We start from the raw sequence: 17,638 nt of genomic DNA, 5'->3' as shown, positions 1-17,638 counted from the left end.
AATTGCTGATGTGGCATGTGTCCGCCACAATGTCCGACTTGTCAAACAAAGTCAAATTTGGCTAGCATTTAGTATGCCTGCAGACAAACGGACATGTAGCATTTGACAAGTCTCATTTTTTTGACGAAACGGCTGTCGCAAGCTATTTATTGTCAAAGAGGTTGAACAGAATCCAACTAGAAGATTACGATTGACAAGTCCGTCTATTTTTTGAACTAGCAGTTGGCTAGTGTCATTAGAGGCTATATGCAAATTCAATGAGGCGCATCACAGACATGGATGTAGTTGGGCCACGTGCTCTGCATGCGGCTATTGAATCCATACCTAATCAAGAAGCCTCCCCTAAAAAAAAAACCTAATCAAGAAGCCCAAATGAGCTAAACTTAACCAATAAGTTCCATCTGATTAATTGTTTTAGGCCCGACCCTGTGCCGGCCCAGCTATTTCTAGCCAATCTGGTCTCTCTTCTTCAATCCGCAGTTGCGTTCCATGGCTCCCATCCACTGCACAGATTCGCTAAAAAAAATAAATCCACTTGACAGATAGACCCACGGGCTGACGGGCAAACGTGAGTGCCGCGGCCCTGTCGCCCTTCCTCGCCAGAACAACAGCATGACAGCAGCACCAGAGGGCCTGGTGTGTCCTATTTACCGTACCGTCCGTACATCGCCAGATGTGCGTTTCATTTGCCATAATTACCGTTACCAGGCACGCCTCTGTGCCTGCTGCAGCACGTAATCTGCGTATCAGGCACGGTGATTAGACGAGCCGTGTATGAAGAGCGCAAGGGTTTCCAATGTGGCACGGTGGAAGTTACCTGCCCAACAGCATCTACTCGGGAAATGCTAAAAGGTTCATATAAATCCACTCGGGACGAGAGTGCAGTGGCAGCAGTGGACGGTGGTGCAGGAGCCGTTACCGCAGGACAGGCGTTTTGCTCAAGTCTGGAATCTGAACTCTCCGACGGTCGAAACAGGCCAAATCTACGCGGCTATTGCTTGCGAGGAAAAATCTTACAACAGCCGGAACCAAACGAAGAAGGGCGAGAGGGAGTATTTTAACGCTCACATGTACCTCCTTATCCAAAAATGACAGTAAAAACTGCCAAAGCCATTCGTCGGAGCCAGCCACCGACATGCATCAGCACTAGATTCCAGGAGCCCGCCTTTGACCCCTCCTCCCTCAAGTCACGTTCTCTACCAAGTGGGGCCTCCGCTTTTCAGAGGCACAATAGGTCCCCTTGTCAGTTGTCAGAGTCTTGGATCCCGTGAGCAGCGCGCAAATCTTGGACCAGACCAGACCAGTGTAGGCACAACGGGCGTGCATGACACGTTCCTCTCACGGGAGCGCGCGTGGGCAAGTGATTTCGCCATTTCTCGCTTACCCCAGCACCATCGAGTACACAGGCAGAGCGGTGGCCGTGTCCGCCGGCCCCGCCGCGCCGTGCCACCACTATGGCTTTTGGCGCTTGATTGAAACGGAATCTCCGCTCCGGAGATCAGCCACCAGCCTTTTCTTCTGCATCAACGAGTATATTACTCGCGCACTTATTGTAGTTTACGGCTCCCCGTGCCTTGCTAAAAGCCCAACAATAATAAAGCGCGGACGGACGCTACCGGACGGCACCGGCGCACAGCGAGCCAAAAACCCGCAGCAGGGTTCACGGGCCTCCTACGCCCAGACCCCAGAAGGCCAGAACCACTCCCCTCCATTGGCACTCACAACCATTTCCGCCTCCGCGCTAGTACTCATCACGGCGCCGACGCCCCCATGCCCATGGCGGAAGTAGCGCCGCCGCACGCGGCCGCGGGGGGCGACGAGGCGCTGGCGGCAATGCGGGGGCGCGGGGAGGTGGACACGTCGTCCCCGTTCGTGTCCGTGCGGCAGGCCGTCGACCGGTTCGGCGGCGGCGCCGTCTCCCCGTGGCGCCAGCCGCCGCAGCCATCGCCGCCGCTCCAGCTCCGGCCAGAGGTCAGTCAGTTCGGACCCCCATCCCCGCCCAACGTCTCTCTCGCTTTGGCGCAGGTGGTGGCGACGCTGGCCATCCCATCCCCCATCTAGATACTTTTCTGAAAGCGCTTTAGCATTTTCTGTGTGATTTTAAAGTAAAGCCGTCGCTTTCTTCGCATTCCTCGGGCAATTTGCGTCGAGATCTTGTTGCCGGCCCCTGCATCTGCATGGACGGGTGGCCCTTCAGTGCGGGGCGAATGATTCCGTGATCCCCCCACACAGTCCCTGATCGATGTCAGCTACGATTTTCTATAAACTTTCAGGGAGCGCATTACGCATTAGCAATCGCAATCGCGTAGATACACTTTCCCTTTTCGGTTTAGTGGTTCGAGCAGTGGTTGTTGTGGGCGATAGTGACGAGCGGAAAGGAACGGAATGCATCATGGCATTTAAAGATAGCCTCGTCGGTCCGACATTGCAAGTAATTAATCGCCCACGATTGGATCTTGGCGATGGTGGATACGCACCTTTGATGAAACAGCCTCTCACCTGTCCAGAGACTCCAGACTCCAGAACCTGTTCCAAATCAAAATGACCAGCATCCTGAATTTTCTTTGAAGAGAAAGCTTAATTAGTTTTCAGCAGCATTCCATACTTGGCATGTGGGGAAGAAATTACTTACCTGGGTAGTGTAGTACTAGCGTGGAATTACTTGGGTATCGTGTGCAGGCTGCGTTGTGGATAGGACAACAAGTCGAAATTAACAGAGAGAGTGAAGTGTCCAAAGTACCTATCGCCTATCGGTGTCCTTGACTGTCCGTTGCTGCAGGCCTGTACCTATAGGCGTTGATATTTCCCAAAGCTAATTGCATAGTGAGGACGATTTAGTGTGCGAAATTAACGCAACAGGATTGTTTTCAGCACTAACATGGTTCTCACTGCTGGTAATTTTCTTGCTGTATCAACCAGACGCACAAAGAGCATTGACAGAGGCTCATCTGCCCTCTTGCTTTTTTTGTTGGTTATTGACTTCGATATCCTTTTAAAAAGAAGTCTCTTTACGTGTATATTCATGTCACATAGTATTGGTTTATTAAGTTATAGGATCATGTTTTTGAAGATATTGCTCTTATTCTCTTGTGCACTTGTTGATTTCCACTTAGGAGTTTAAGTTATGATCCCATTACACATATTTGCTTTTTTTTCCCGATAATGATACAACTTTACATTCAACTTTATTGTTGGAATAAATAAATTTATTTTTGGTTTCTGGATTCCATTTCCTTCAGGAGGTTGAACTTATGAAAGTTGAGGAAGAAACTGTGAAGATCGAGATGGGACTGTTTGTTAAGGAAAGTGAAACATTTAAGGTGCTGAAAGAGTTACAGTCAACAAAGCAGGTTATTGATGACTTGAAGTTACAATTAGAGAAGGTAACATCAGAGGGCACAAACGCAACAGGTTATATTGATACCATGAGCGAACATCCACTTCCTGAATTGGATAAAAAAATAAGTAACCATACCGAGCCACTGAGCCAAAGCACAAATACCAAGCAGTCTCCACTTACCACATTGATCAAGCTGAATCAGGCAAAAGCATTCCTGAATATGGATACTGTCAAGATGTTACAGAGCCAAATAGAGGAGGAGAAAGCATCCCTTGAGAAAACCCGTAAAAAGTTACATCTGAATATGGGCGAAGCTTCATCATTGGAAGCAGATTTGAGCAAAACTGTTGCACAGCTACAAGCAGCAAAAGCGCCCAAACCTACTCTTGAGCCTCATGATATATGGTTGCAGATGAAACAGTTGAATTCTGAAAAAGAAAAGCACAAAAAGACTGTCCAGGATTTGAAATACGAGATCGGTGAATTAACTTCCACTATTGAGCACACAAGGTCCAAGACAAAGACTCTTCAGTTCAGGATTATCATGGCTGAAAAACTGAAGGAAGCCTCAAGGCGGGGGGAAGCTTTTGCTCTAGCAGACACAGAAAAGCGAAGCAACAGGGAGGATCCGACAATTGCTACATCCGATGTCAAACTTTCTGTCATGGAACACTCTGCGCTCGTGGCTAAAGCACAAGAATCAAACGATACCTCTAGGAAGAAAATTGATGCGGCGATGCAAGAGCTCGATCAAGCAAACCAGTGCAAGGTAGAACTTTTGGAAAGAGTAGAGGAAGCAATGTCAGCTGTTGAGACCAGCAGGAAGGTTCTGGATGAGGCCCTAAAGAGAGAGGAGTCCGCAAACAAAGCCAAGGTCGCAGCAGAAGAAATGCTTCGGAGACTGCGGTCTGACCAAGTAGTCCAGAACTGGCGACTGGCCAGCAATAACAGCTCTATGAAGTTCAAGACCTCAGCAATGACACCCCGGAGGGCTGGCTCTGGGATATACGACGTGAATGGCCTGACCTTGGTGACCACCGCACCGAAGATCACGAAGACAATGTCCATTGGGCAGATCCTGAGCATGAAGCTCGACAGCGAGTTCGAAGACACCGGAAAGACCACCACCACCACCCCCAAAAGGAAGAAGGTCTCACTCGGGCAGATGCTAAGCCAGAAGTACGAGGTGTACTCGCCAATGAGGATAGATCACGACGGTGCGTCTCGCAAGCAGTTCCACCCCAGGAGGCGCAGGCTGGGGTTCGTCGTGTACGCGCTGCTTCTTGCCAAGCAGAAGCATAGGAAGAAGCAGGCAAGGGCGTCGTGCACCCCTGGGCATTGCAGCTTCGGCTCTAAGGTTGTTGTGTAGTTATCTTTCCAGATTGGTAACCGTAGAACTAGCCATGTTGTACAACCTAGATGCCAGAATAATTGGCACCTTTGTAATTAGTGGTGCTATAAACAAGGTTAATATTTAGCCAGCTGCCCGCGGCTTACGCCATAATTTTTTTTTGTGTCAGATAATTTCTTCCTCGTTTTGCTTGAAGCGTGGTCCATGGAGACTGGAGAGTACTTACCTGGGGTTTATGTTTGCCGGTGGCGTTGTGGTTGAACGAACCCCAGGACATCACAGGCGTCGTCGTCGATCGATTCTCCGATGCATGGCTGAAAACCCGTGAGGTTACGGTCATACAGCACAACTCACCGGGAAGCACAACCGCGGCGACGCCGAACACGACGATGTCCGCGCCGACGACCGGGGCAAATCTCGTCGGTTGGAACGTGGAATCGCGAGTTTTCGAGGCCTCAGTCCTTCCTGGGCCAAATGTCGCAAATAATCGCGGATCGGACGGCAGCATCCGGCCGTCCGCTGCCAACATATAAGTAGGCTATTCGAAAAAAAACATATAAGTGGGCTGGATCCGCGTGATACAACTGCGCGAGAGAGACCCTAAAAAAAAAGAAACTGCGCGAGAGGCAGGGTCGCGGTCTTTAATGGGCCGAATATCTTAGGTGTCCCATCGTGGGCCGGGTTCGATATCTCTGCAAAATATCAGCGGCCTAGATTCTGGCCCGTGGGTTAGCCCAGGGGACCCACACGTGGTCCGGGCTCGGGGAGCGCGCGAAAACCATACCCTTCCCGCCTACGCCGCCCGCCTCGTCCCGCCAAAACGTGCCCCCCTTCGTCCCCAAATCCAAAACCCACCCGAGACACCGCCGCCACATTCCCCACTCGCACCTCATCCCGCTTCTCCCCCTCTCCCCCTCTCTTCCTCCCTCCCGGTCTCGTGCCCCCATCCCGAAGCGGCGGCGGCAGCCATGGACGTCAACGAGGAGGCCATGGCGGCGAACAAGCGCGCCTTCCTCGACTTCCTCGACCAAGACGTAAGCCCCCCTTTTGGTTCGCCGATCCGCCGGCTTCACCCGAGCCTCGCCGGTTTCCTGTATGACGTTTTTTCTTTTCTTTTCTTGCTACCCAGGTCGGGAAGGGGGTGTACATGCAGGCCGTGCGCGACATGGTCCAGAACAAGCGCCACCGGCTCACCATCGGCATGGACGACCTGCGCAACCACAACCTCGACCTCGCCCGCAGGTGCCCCACCGAGTTCCCTTTCTTTCCCGTTCCTGCGCTGCTGATTCGCTTGGTTGATTTCTGAGGGTGACGCCATCCGTGCCTCTGTAGGGTGATACGGAACCCCGGGGAGTTCATGCAGCCGGCGTCTGACGCGGTGACGGAGGTGGCCAGGAACCTGGATCCCAAGTTCTTGAAGGAAGGGGAACGTGTGCTGGTCGGATTCACGGGGCCGTTCGGCTTCCACAGGGTCACGCCGAGGGACCTCATGTCGTCCTTCATCGGGACCATGGTCTGTGTCGAGGGCATCGTCACGAAATGTAATCGAACCCTTTTCTTCTGAACATAAGCTGGTTTTATGCCCTGCAATTTATGTGATTCAAGTGGCTAATGCTGTATTAAATTGTGGTAAAAAAGTTCTGAAAAGTCACGTTATATTGTAGCATTATTCTTGCTCATGGAGCAAAGATCTTCTGGTCAATTGTTGTAAAGCAAAACACAAAGATAAAAATTGTAACCAGTACTAGCTCCGAGCCATACAAAACTGGTGCATAAATGAGAATGTCAAGTTCTCTCTGATATTTGTTTAGTTCATTAGGAATCTAGTTTTACGCTGTGTCAGTGCAACCATTGTGCTGTGCATATGACATTCTAAGTTGATAGCTCACTAGCAGTCTAGGTCTATCAAGTCCTTTGCCAGCATCTGCGGAATTACACCTGGGGCTGTAGCCACAGGCGTAATCCTACTTCTAATGATAGTTCTAAGTAATAATTTGCTCAATTTATTAGTTTATAAACACAGACACTAGCCCCATCTTCCAACACATAACAATATTTCCCTAGGCTTTGCCAATTCCTGGCTCCACCCCTGCTCATAATTCATATGCATTTATCTTAAAGAAGATAATATAATATATAAGCTGGTTTTATGCCCTGCAATTTATGTGATTCAAGTGGCTAACGCCGTATTAAATTGTGGTTAAAATTTTCTGAAAAAAGTCACATTAAATTGTAGCATTAGTCTTGCTCATGGAGAAAAGATCTTCTGGTCAATTGTTGTAAAGCAAAACACAAAGATAAATAAAAATTGTAACCAGTACTAGCTCCGAGGCCATACAAAACTGGTGCTGAGAATTTCAAGTTTCCTCTGATACTTGGGGTCAAAATGGTGCACACTGGGTTAAAAAAAACTTGTTTAGTTCATTAGAAATCTAGTTTTACGCTGTGTCAGTGCAACCATTGCGCTGTGCACATGACATTCTAAGTTGATAGCTCACTAGCAGTCTTGGTCTATCAAGTCCTTTACCAGCATCCGCGGAATTACACCTGGGGCAGCTGGGGCTGTAGCCCCAGCCCCCAGGCGTAATCCTACTTGTAATGATAGTTCTAAGTAATAATTTGCTCAATTTATTAGTTTATAAAGACACAGCCCTAGACACTAGCCATCTTCCAACACATAACAATATTGCCCTAGGCTTTGCCAGTTCCTTGCTCTGCCCCTGCTCATATCATAAGCATTTATCTTTAAGCAGATAATATGATATATCTGTTTCCTCGTTCCTTTACTCCCTGGGGCTAATGTTCTTTCGATTTCTCTAAAATAACAGGCTCACTGGTTAGGCCGAAGGTTGTTAAGAGTGTTCACTACTGCCCTGTTACCGGGAATTTTCTCTCACGCGAATACAGGGACATCACATCTTTTGTAGGCTTGCCCACTGGTTCAGTTTATCCAACGAGGGTAAATTCTTATGTTCTAGTTTCATTGAGATCAATTCAGCCTTTTCCTATTGTGTTTGTAATTCTGCTAAATCTGGAATACTTAGGATGAAAATGGTAACTTATTGGTCACTGAGTATGGGATGTGTGATTACAAGGATCACCAGACACTGTCCATGCAAGAAGTGCCTGAAAATGCTGCCCCTGGACAGCTCCCAAGAACTGTGGATGTTATTGTAGAAGATGATCTTGTTGATTGTTGCAAGCCAGGTGACCGTGTCTCAATTGTCGGTCTATACAAGGCTCTTCCGGGGAAAAGCAAGGGCAGTGTCAGCGGTGTCTTCAGGTTAGTTCTGCAATGACATTCACCTAACGACACTTAATTTTTTTATTTTCTTGTGATCTGATATGGTTCTGTATTTTTGTGCCCACAGAACTGTCCTTATTGCAAACAATGTTTCACTTATGAACAAAGAGGCAAATGCACCTGTCTATACTCGGGAAGATCTGAAGCGGATGAAAGAAATATCAAGGAGAAATGACACATTTGACTTACTGGGGAATTCACTTGCTCCATCTATTTATGGTCATCTCTGGATAAAGAAGGCAGTTGTACTACTGATGCTTGGTGGCGTTGAGAAGAATTTGAAAAATGGAACTCACTTGAGAGGGTTAGTATTTGTACATCAGATCATTGCTGCTGCTATATCATTTCAGTGGTTGTAATGCTCATATATCTTTTGTATGCAGAGATATAAACATGATGATGGTGGGAGATCCTTCAGTTGCGAAGTCCCAGCTTCTAAGAGCTGTTATGAACATAGCGCCTTTGGCTATCTCAACAACTGGAAGGGGTTCATCTGGTGTTGGTTTGACTGCTGCTGTCACTTCTGACCAGGAGACTGGTAAGTCGTTGAAGGTTATTCCATACACTTAAATTTTGTTTCTGTACAAGTTTCTGACCAATTTCCTGTATCCAGGGGAAAGAAGGCTTGAGGCTGGTGCCATGGTTCTTGCTGATCGTGGTGTTGTCTGCATTGATGAGTTTGATAAGATGAATGATCAAGACCGAGTTGCTATACATGAAGTTATGGAACAGCAAACTGTGACCATTGCCAAGGCGGGAATACATGCCTCGCTAAATGCGAGATGTAGTGTAATTGCTGCAGCAAATCCAATATATGGATCCGTAAGCTCTTACAGTCTTGTTTCTGTGCTGTGAATGATATTCTACTGGTAAAGGTTGTGTTTCTGATAATAACTTCTGGCTGCATGACAGTATGATCGTTCAATAACACCAACAAAGAATATCGGGCTTCCAGATTCACTGCTCTCTCGTTTTGATTTGCTCTTTATTGTTCTCGACCAAATGGATGCTGAGATCGATCGTCAAATTTCTGAACATGTTGCACGGATGCATAGATACTGCACTGATGATGGAGGTAGTTTTGTATTTTACAAGACAGTCATATTTATTTTCAGTCCTTCCAGTTCATTTCAACTGCTATGCTAAAAAAATAGCTCGTGGACTGCAGGAGCAAGATCTCTTGATAAATCAGGATATGCTGAAGAAGAAGATGGTGACGCTAATGCAGCCATATTTGTTAAATATGATAGGATGCTCCATGGACAGGATAGAAGGCGAGGCAAGAAGGCCAAGCAGGATAGGCTGACTGTCAAATTCCTGAAGAAATATATTCATTATGCGAAGAACCTTATTCAGCCTAAGCTCACTGACGAGGTAACCTTTCATTATGATATGAGTCTAGATAATTCTAATGTGTATAACTAGGAGCAATATCCACTATCTACACCTGCAAGGAAAAAATAAAATAAAAAATCCACTAGCCACTATATAGTACCAATTCTAGTCACAGTTATGCTGGGAGCTGGTGTACCATCTCCAGAACACTTGTGCATTGTTGTTTTGTTAACAGCTTTTGTCCATTGTACAAGAACAACATGCAATCTTAACTCCTGTGCTCTTGTAGGCATCTGATCATATTGCGACTTCATATGCTGAGCTCAGGGATGGTAGTGCAAATGCTAAGGTAAGCACGGCTCCTTTCTTATTAATGGTATGTGTTTATAGTTGTCATTCTCTCATCCTTATGTTTTATAGTCTGGTGGAGGTACACTTCCAATTACAGCGAGGACATTGGAAACAATAATTCGTCTATCTACTGCCCATGCCAAGATGAAGCTGAGGCATGAGGTATTTTTCTCCATATCACGTTTGTTTATTTAATCCAATCATGAAAGTAAGTTACCTGTAACAAGAACTATCTAGATGAGCCGAAGTTTCAATTAATTAAGCATGCCCTTTTTTTTTTCCTGAAACTTGACCAAGAAATCATTCTACTAGCAAGTGTTCTATTTGTGGAAATAGTTATATTCGCTGTTTTGAAGGATAGCAGATGCAGAACATTTTTCCTTGAGAAAAGCTAATGGCATTGCCTGTATCTTGTTGCAGGTTCTCAAAACTGATGTTGAGGCTGCATTGCAAGTTCTGAATTTTGCAATATTCCATAAGGAATTGACTGAGATGGAGGACCGTGAACAGAGAGAGATGGAGAAACAACAAGCTGAACATGACGCAGATGCAAGTGGTGGAACTGCAGATGGAGGTGCAACTGCTGGCACTGCAGATGGACATGGAAGGTGAGTCTATGGCTTATGGATAGCGTCAAGCCTCTCTTTCTTAAGAACCATCTCATCAATTAAAGTATCCAAGATGTGCATTTATGTCCTGTTCTTATCTCTGTTGGTCTTTCCCAGAAATTAATCTCTAAATTTAACTTTGGTCCTTTGATTTTAGTTGTTAAGAGGCTTCAACTCTGTCTTCTCCATTTACATGCAAATGAATGTCAATTGGAGTAACTAATGACACATATTAGGACATTGTTTATGAACATGCAATACATTGAGAACTTTAAGTAGCAACTCCACTTTTCAAAGCTTTAATTTGCACCAAAGCGCTTACACAGCTTGGCATTCCAAAATATGGTGCCTTACTCTGATTAACATATTTGCTAGGTGTGCATAGCCGCCAGCTCTTGAAAACAGTATCGATTGCTGCAATTTGAAAAGATTACAGTTAATTATTTCCAGCTTGTATCTAACACATCCTCATGTTTTTTTTTCTTCTGTTCTCACAGCTCTGGCAATGACCCGATGGATGTGGATGTAGGCAATGCATCAAATGATCAGGATGTTTCTTCGCAGAGGTTACTACACTACCTTAAGATTGCAAATTTTGATTCTTGTATGCAGCTGGTTTTTAATTATTTTTGTTTCTTGCCTTTGTGATTTCATAATGTACAGAATTGAAGCATTTGAGGCTATTCTTGGTCAACAGGTGTTGGCAAACCATATCGATCAAATTTCAATTGATGACATTGAACAGACAGTTAATAGAGAAGCACCTGCACCTTACACTAGAGGCCAAGTAGAGTTCATCCTGGAGGTATGAAAAAGTAGTTTTAATTTAGGATTGTTTTTCAGTGAGCTAACCCATGTAATTTAAGTCCATAAATTGGCTATATTAAGTTTCATTTCCCTTTGTTTTCAGAGGATGCAAGATGCAAACAGGATAATGATACGAGATGGTATTGTTCGTATCATCTAACCACCTAGGTTTGACATTGGACAAGCTGATTGCGCTATTCCTGTAAAACTTTTCCAGTTTGTTTGAATTCCTGGAGATGCCTACAGAAATTGTCTGTAATCGAGCTATCTTTCAATGTACTTTGTGTGTGCATCTTAATATTTACCAGCAAGATTTAAATTGACTGTACTTTCCATTCATGTAATGTACTATATTTTTCTGACCTAGTGATATTTAGTCCCTGGTTTCTTATTTTTGCCAGGTTGCATGCAACTAAACTGCTTGCACCAGGTATGATTCAATGTTGCATCAAATAGCTTAATTGGAATCAGCTGTTTCTTGGTCATATTGATATTTTGTGACCATGAATATGAATTATGCAACCGTGTTGTTACACCAGCTTGTGGATGTATTTATGAGAAACACTGAGTTACTTCAGGTTGCCTCCGTTCCGATATTCTTGTCGTGACGGCACTTTTGCAGAAACCCCCTTCGTTTTGTACAACGTTGCTCCGTGCTCTCTCCCATAGGTATTCCGTCCAGGCCCAGCTCCCTGGATCTCCTTCCCACTTCCCCTTTGCCGTCGCTCTCCCTTTCCTCTTCGGTCGCCTCTGCCGCGCTCCCCTCCACTTGTCCATCTCTTCTTTGCCACACTTCCCTCCAACTTTCCCTCTGAGGAGCCTCAGCGATTTTTCCTCGCCGTCGTCGCGCGCGAAGAAGCTCGCTCGGACCAAGAATGAGTTGAATCTTGCCGGATCTGTTGGCTACGAGGCCGGATCCGGTGGTTTCGAGGCCGGATCCGGTCGTCGTCTTCACAGTGCTCGAAGGGGAGGAGGCAGAGCCGTGGCCGTTGTCGTCGGAGCCTGAGGAGGAGTAGGACCCGGATCCAGTGGCGGCGAGCCCGGATCCGCAGACGGCGGCTCGACGAGAGAAGGGGACGAGGAGCAACTCCTCAAGGCGGCGGCGGCTGCCCATGATATATGTTTAAAGTTTTTGATTGGGAGTAACTTGAAGTTTTTTTTTTTAACACCATCTACAGGTGGAGCATTGGGTACTGCTCTACAAGATCTACTCCTCCTAAGATAAGTTCTCATATGCTTTGACTTTCTCTGTGTACATGTACGCATGTTGTTTGTTAGGAGTATTTTGTAGATGTATTCTTCTCTCTTCTGAATTAACTTTTCTTCTCTCTCAAATGACATGTTTAGCTATGTCTCCGTGCATGTTTAATTAAGATTGCTTAAATCTGAACCAAATCTGAACTTGTTAATTAAGACTGCTTAAACCTGAACTTGAGTAAGATGACATCTTTTTAGTGCAATGAAGCTTTGTAAGTAGTGTGATTGCTGAATATATATGCTGTTGTACATGTATCTTCTGATTACTGTAGGAATATATACTCTCTTCTCTTCTCTCTCAATCTCTTCTCTCTTCTCTCCGTATATAGGAGTACAGGTCCTGTAGATATACTCCTACAGTAGGAGTATATAGGAGTAATGTTCAGAATATACTGTACTCCTATTACAGTAGGAGTAGATATATTGTTTACCTGAAACTGTGTGTATGTGTGTGCATGGATAATTTGAACAAATCTGAATAAGAACAATCTGTATTTGGAGTACTGTTACCTGCTGAATAATTTGCTGACCAAGAACACAAATCTATGAGAGTATATAGAAGCAATTTGAACAATTAGAGCTGTGTTCTGAACATGATGAACAATTAAAAGGTGACGTGTGTATGGTTGCAACTATTCATAACAAGAACTCTAATGGTTACAACTACCCCAATCTAAAACTAATGTATTCTGAACAATTAGAGCCGTGCTCTGAACATGCTGAACAATTAAAAGGTGCTGTGTTCTCAACATGCCGAACAATTTAAGCTAAGAAATGGTTGATTTGATCATCTTCCTCCATCTGTACAAATCTATGTTCAGAATACCTGATCAACATGCTAAATTTGTATTCCTTTTATGTTTATACATGGAGTATTTGCTGTAGTAGGAGCAATTTCAAAATCTATATGGGCAAATGATAATTTTCTTTGTTCTGCCGCCGGAGTTACTCATGCTCTGTACCTGGCTCCTCCTGATCTTCCAAATTGGCTCCACTTGGCTCCTGATCTCCCAAATTGGCTCCAGCATCATCTTCAGGTGGACTGGAGTTAAGATTTGGTATGGGCATGGAGGCTAGAGACAAGCGGAGGCCTGCAGGCTGGACACAAGCAGACTGGAGGATGGTGCAGTGCTGCTGTAGAGGAAGTTGGACGCAAAACTGGAGAGGGGAAGGAGTAGGCGACCTGGAGGGGAAGGATCAGGCGACCTGCAGAGGGGAAGGAGGAGGCGACCTGGAGTGCGGCTAATTTTTTTAAATAATACGATTTTTTAATCATTTTAAAAAATAATACGCGTTTTTCAAAAATTTCAAAAATAATACGGCCTCGGCCTCGCCCAGGCTGAATGGGCCCAGTCGGCCTGGCCGAAGCCTATTAGGCCCAGTCGGCCTAGGCCAGGCCAACTGGAGGCATGCTGCGCAGAGCGTGGGTCCGGCAAGAGGCAGTCGGCCTGCGCCAGGCCGACTAAAGCCCAGTTGGTTTCGCCCAGGCCGACTAGTGTAGTCGGTTTCGGCCAGGCCGACTGGATGCAGTTGGTTTCGCCGAAGCCGATTGGAACTAATTAGGCTAATCAGCTTCACCAAAGCTATTTGGTTGCATGATCAATGCATACACGGCCGAGGCCCAATTTTTGTCTCGAATCCTTGCGGTTTTTTGAACTAAAAGACTTGACAACCTGGATAAAGTAACATACATCGATAATGTGCTGGACAATTTTTGTGTCGATTCCTTGCGGGTTTTTTGAACTGAAAGATTTGACAACTTGGATAAATTAACATACATCGATAATGTGTTGCTTACGGAACCAAGGCATGACTAAATTAACATACATCGATAATACCGCAATTGGACAGAATTAAAGATAGCAAATACAATTGAAACACAGCACAAGAACTACTGAGTCCACTTAGGCCATTTTCCGTTCGTATCGCCACGTTCTTCTGCAGTTTTTGCCACGGCGGCCCTTTCTCTTTGCCTCTCCCTTTCTGCCTCATGAGCATCCTTGCACCTTCGTTCCTCCTCTTGCATCTCAAGCGCTCTCTCCCTGTTTTCCCTTAGTGCTTCATCAAAGTAACGACATTGTTCCTCCCTATGCTTTTTCAGCTCTCTCTCTTGCTCCTCTTTCTCCTGGGCTGCAGCTTTTTCCGCACGCTCCTCCGCGTGGAAACGCTGCCATGCACTTCGGGACCTTGTTTTAATCTCTTCCACCGCCCAATCCGGCATCTCCGTGTCATCCAACGATATCACATGCATAGGCGCGGAGGAGACTACAAAATAGCCTAATGTTACAAATAAATCGAATATGACACACACAACATGTTTAAGCACACCTATATGTGCTTACCGAAGGCTTGTCGTATGGCGAAACCGGGACAGGTGGATCATGCTCATAGTTCGCACACATGAAAAACTTCATGCCCAGCTTATCTGAAAAATCTGTCACCTCCTTGACCTTGCATAGATTGCCGCACCAACACCTGAGATGTTTCACCCCCGGAGGCAACATCGCTTCTTTCATCTTCCTCGGCCTCTCGCCCTGGTTGGAGCAAGGCAAACTCATTAGGAGACACTGGAATATTGGAAAAAACAGTAGTGGGAGGGATGCTTGGATGACTACCGGAGATGAGATATTTATAGGCTCTCAAACTCATTCTCCCGCCACCGTTTCCCACCTGGTTTTCCCGTCACCGTTTCCCGCCTGGTTTTCCCGCCAGCGTTTCCCTCCTCCTTTTCGCGCCACGGTTTCCTGCCTCCTTTTCCCACCACCGTTTCCCGTCTGGTTTTCCCGCCACCGTTTCCCGCCTTGTTTTCCCGCCACCGTTTCCCGCCACCGTTTCCCGCCTATTTGTATCTTCTGTAACTATAAAAGACCGTCCATGGTATTGAAGTGTAGTCTCACCATTTCGTCTGGAAAGATGTCGTCCGGCTTCCCAGATGATCGTAGATTTTGGTCAGGTATGTCCCGGAGGCTATTGTGGTTAGCCGGTAATTTCAAGGTAGACAATAGGATAGTTCCATGGGACGAACTCATTAGTAGTGACACCCTACTAATTGAGCTGGGCCACCAATTAAGAAGGTGCAATTTCCCATTGAGGACTTCTGCAGAGATACGGCAAGAATTGCTAAGGTTGCACGAAAGGTGGAAGAAGCACAGTCAAGGTAGGAGTGAGTCATACCTACAATGGGCTAAAAAACATCCATTGTTATGGGTTGAAGAAGAGGAATCCGATGAAGATATCTTCATGCCAAGCAAAACGGGTAAGAGTTCTTCATCATCCAAGGGGAAGAGTACTGCACCGTCGAAAGGAAAGAGCACATCATCGTCCAAGGGGAAGAGTACATCATCGTCCGATGAAGATATCTTCATGCCAAGCAAAACGGGTAACGGTTTTTCATCGTCCAAGGGGAAGAGTACTGCACCGTCGAAGGGAAAGAGCACATCATCGTCCAAGGGCAAGAGCACTTCATCTTCGTAGGGCTAGAGTTAGGTTATCTTATTTTAAGTTGTCAGTTTTAATTTCAGTCTTTCTATTGCATATGTATTTCAGTCCTACCATTTTTTATTTGCAAATATAACTTGAATAAGAATGCGAAAAATAGTAACATGTCTCTCTCATACATAGGTAGAAATATGTCTCATACATAGGTAGAAATATGTCTCATACATACATAGAAATAAGAATGCGAGAAGAAGTTGGCCCCCAAATGCCGCATGCACCAACGACTCTGCATGTCCTGCCATGGAGTTTGTTCATCAGGCCCAGAGTTTGTCAGTGTCCTTATCGCACTGAGTATGCCTGCATGTCTGTCATGAAGGATGCACACGTTCGGCTTATCATGCACAACTGCTCTCTTGAGCTGCCTGAAAAACCATAACCAACTTTCAGTGTCTCACCCTCCGCGAAAGCAAATGCGAGCAGAACGATTTGATTGTTGCCGTCTTGACCAATGGCGGTCAAGATCTGCCCCCTGTATTTGCCAGTGAGAAAAGTGCCATCTACGCATATCACCGGTCGACAATGAGTGAAAGCTTGGACGCATACACCGAAAGTGAAGAACAGTCGTTGCAGCACCCTCACAGTTGGATATTTTGGGTGCAGCAAGTGTTGGATGTCGACATAGGTGCCTGGATTACGGGCTTGCAGTGTATGGAGGAGGCGGACAACAGAGTCGTACGAGTCGAAAAACGAACCAAATCTTTCCTCAAGAGCCCTCTGCTTAGCCCTCCAAGCCTTGCCATACGAAATGTTGTACTTAAACCTTACCCTGACCTTATGCATGATGGCCTTCACTTCCATTGCTTTGCTCTCCACTATCTCCGTGTAAAGCAACCGAGCAAGAAGCGTCGACGAGAGGTTACAATGGTCTTGAGGGATACTGGGAATGACACATGTGTGCAACACCAAGTCACTCACAACTCAATCTGTGTCATACTTAGGAACATAGCCATGCACCTTCCCGGGACAATCTATTTGTTCGCACTCCCTTGTCAGATATTTTTGTGAAGAGACTGTTGTTTTGAAAACCCTTTGCGTGGACATTGCCCAAGCAATTATTGCATCCTGCAGATGTTTCTTGTCAGGAAATCTGGCACCCTTCGCAACGTTGTTCTGATGATATTGCCATGCAGAGTCGTGCCCATCGTTCACAGTCTTAGCTGAAGAGAAGTCCTGATTCCATGATGCAGGAATCGGCACCTCCTCTTTGTCCGACTCATGAGACTCATCGTCATAAGAACTACGACCATATGTATCTTCATCCTCCATTTGGTTCTGCAAGTGACCATCTTCTTCGTCCGTATCTGCCTTGCCAGTGTACTCATCATCTCTTACTGCCCCGGAGCTCTGGCCTGATTCATAACCACCACCTCCAGCATTCGACATCGAGTTTGCATTGGACAAGTCATAACTTGATTCACCCTCGCCTTCAGCTAGATTGGTCTCATGAGCGACAACCTGGATTAAGGCGACAGGTGTAGTTCCCCTTTTCTCGCAACTTTCTAACCAGCGCACCCACTTTGATGTCCGGTCTATCGGCCTCAAAACCCAAAAAATATTTGAACTTGACTTGGTCCACAATGCTTGCACACGGACGGTGTATGTTTCAGGATTGAGCACTAAATATCCTACCAACCATTCCTGCAACTGACTAAATGTCCATGTTTGAGGGGCTGTTAGATCCAACTCCACATACTTAAACTAACTCAGATCAGCTCCGTGCTCGGTTGTTAAGACAGTACCGAAACCGTAGTAAAAAACAAACTTCACTACACCGGACATCTCTGATG

The 17,638-nt window shown here is 46.0% G+C and overlaps 2 protein-coding genes across 4 annotated transcripts; both read left to right on the top strand.

The window, feature by feature from the left end:
- The first annotated feature begins 1,589 nt into the window (after nt 1-1,589).
- LOC100845174 (WEB family protein At2g38370) lies at nt 1,590-4,859 on the top strand. Its single transcript, XM_003566096.4, has 2 exons — nt 1,590-1,971; nt 3,240-4,859. Exons 1-2 carry the CDS (start codon nt 1,771-1,773, stop codon nt 4,707-4,709), a joined length of 1,671 nt encoding a protein of 556 aa, XP_003566144.2. The 5' UTR covers nt 1,590-1,770; the 3' UTR covers nt 4,710-4,859.
- A 666-nt stretch (nt 4,860-5,525) lies between these two features.
- Nucleotides 5,526-11,508, top strand: LOC100823461 (DNA replication licensing factor MCM3 homolog 2). 3 transcript variants are annotated; one of them, XM_010232963.3, is made up of 16 exons: nt 5,526-5,725; nt 5,821-5,933; nt 6,024-6,232; nt 7,520-7,650; nt 7,736-7,974; nt 8,063-8,299; nt 8,379-8,533; nt 8,609-8,817; nt 8,908-9,070; nt 9,164-9,369; nt 9,620-9,679; nt 9,751-9,843; nt 10,102-10,289; nt 10,787-10,855; nt 10,987-11,094; nt 11,200-11,508. In XM_010232963.3, exons 1-15 carry the CDS (start codon nt 5,660-5,662, stop codon nt 11,078-11,080), a joined length of 2,232 nt encoding a protein of 743 aa, XP_010231265.1. In that variant the 5' UTR covers nt 5,526-5,659; the 3' UTR covers nt 11,081-11,094; nt 11,200-11,508. The 3 variants fall into 3 exon arrangements, with proteins under 3 accessions (XP_010231265.1, XP_014753604.1, XP_003568246.1); XM_014898118.2 differs by having other exon boundaries at nt 5,527-5,725; nt 7,787-7,974; nt 10,953-11,094; XM_003568198.4 differs by having other exon boundaries at nt 5,528-5,725; nt 10,953-11,094.
- The last annotated feature ends 6,130 nt before the right edge of the window (nt 11,509-17,638 follow it).

This window comes from Brachypodium distachyon, chromosome 2, assembly GCF_000005505.3.
Source record: "Brachypodium distachyon strain Bd21 chromosome 2, Brachypodium_distachyon_v3.0, whole genome shotgun sequence".
NCBI classification, from domain to species: Eukaryota; Viridiplantae; Streptophyta; class Magnoliopsida; order Poales; family Poaceae; genus Brachypodium; species Brachypodium distachyon.
This window is presented reverse-complemented; position numbering and strand designations above follow the sequence as displayed.

Coding starts and splice junctions, on each gene's coding strand:
- LOC100845174 (XM_003566096.4), top strand. CDS start 1,771: ATGCCCATGGCGGAAGTAGCGCCGCCGCACGCGGCCGCGGGGGGCGAC. Junction 1,972..3,239: donor CGCTCCAGCTCCGGCCAGAG/GTCAGTCAGTTC, acceptor CATTTCCTTCAG/GAGGTTGAACTTATGAAAGT.
- LOC100823461 (XM_003568198.4), top strand. CDS start 5,660: ATGGACGTCAACGAGGAGGCCATGGCGGCGAACAAGCGCGCCTTCCTC. Junction 7,975..8,062: donor AGTGTCAGCGGTGTCTTCAG/GTTAGTTCTGCA, acceptor TTGTGCCCACAG/AACTGTCCTTATTGCAAACA. Junction 9,844..10,101: donor AGATGAAGCTGAGGCATGAG/GTATTTTTCTCC, acceptor ATCTTGTTGCAG/GTTCTCAAAACTGATGTTGA.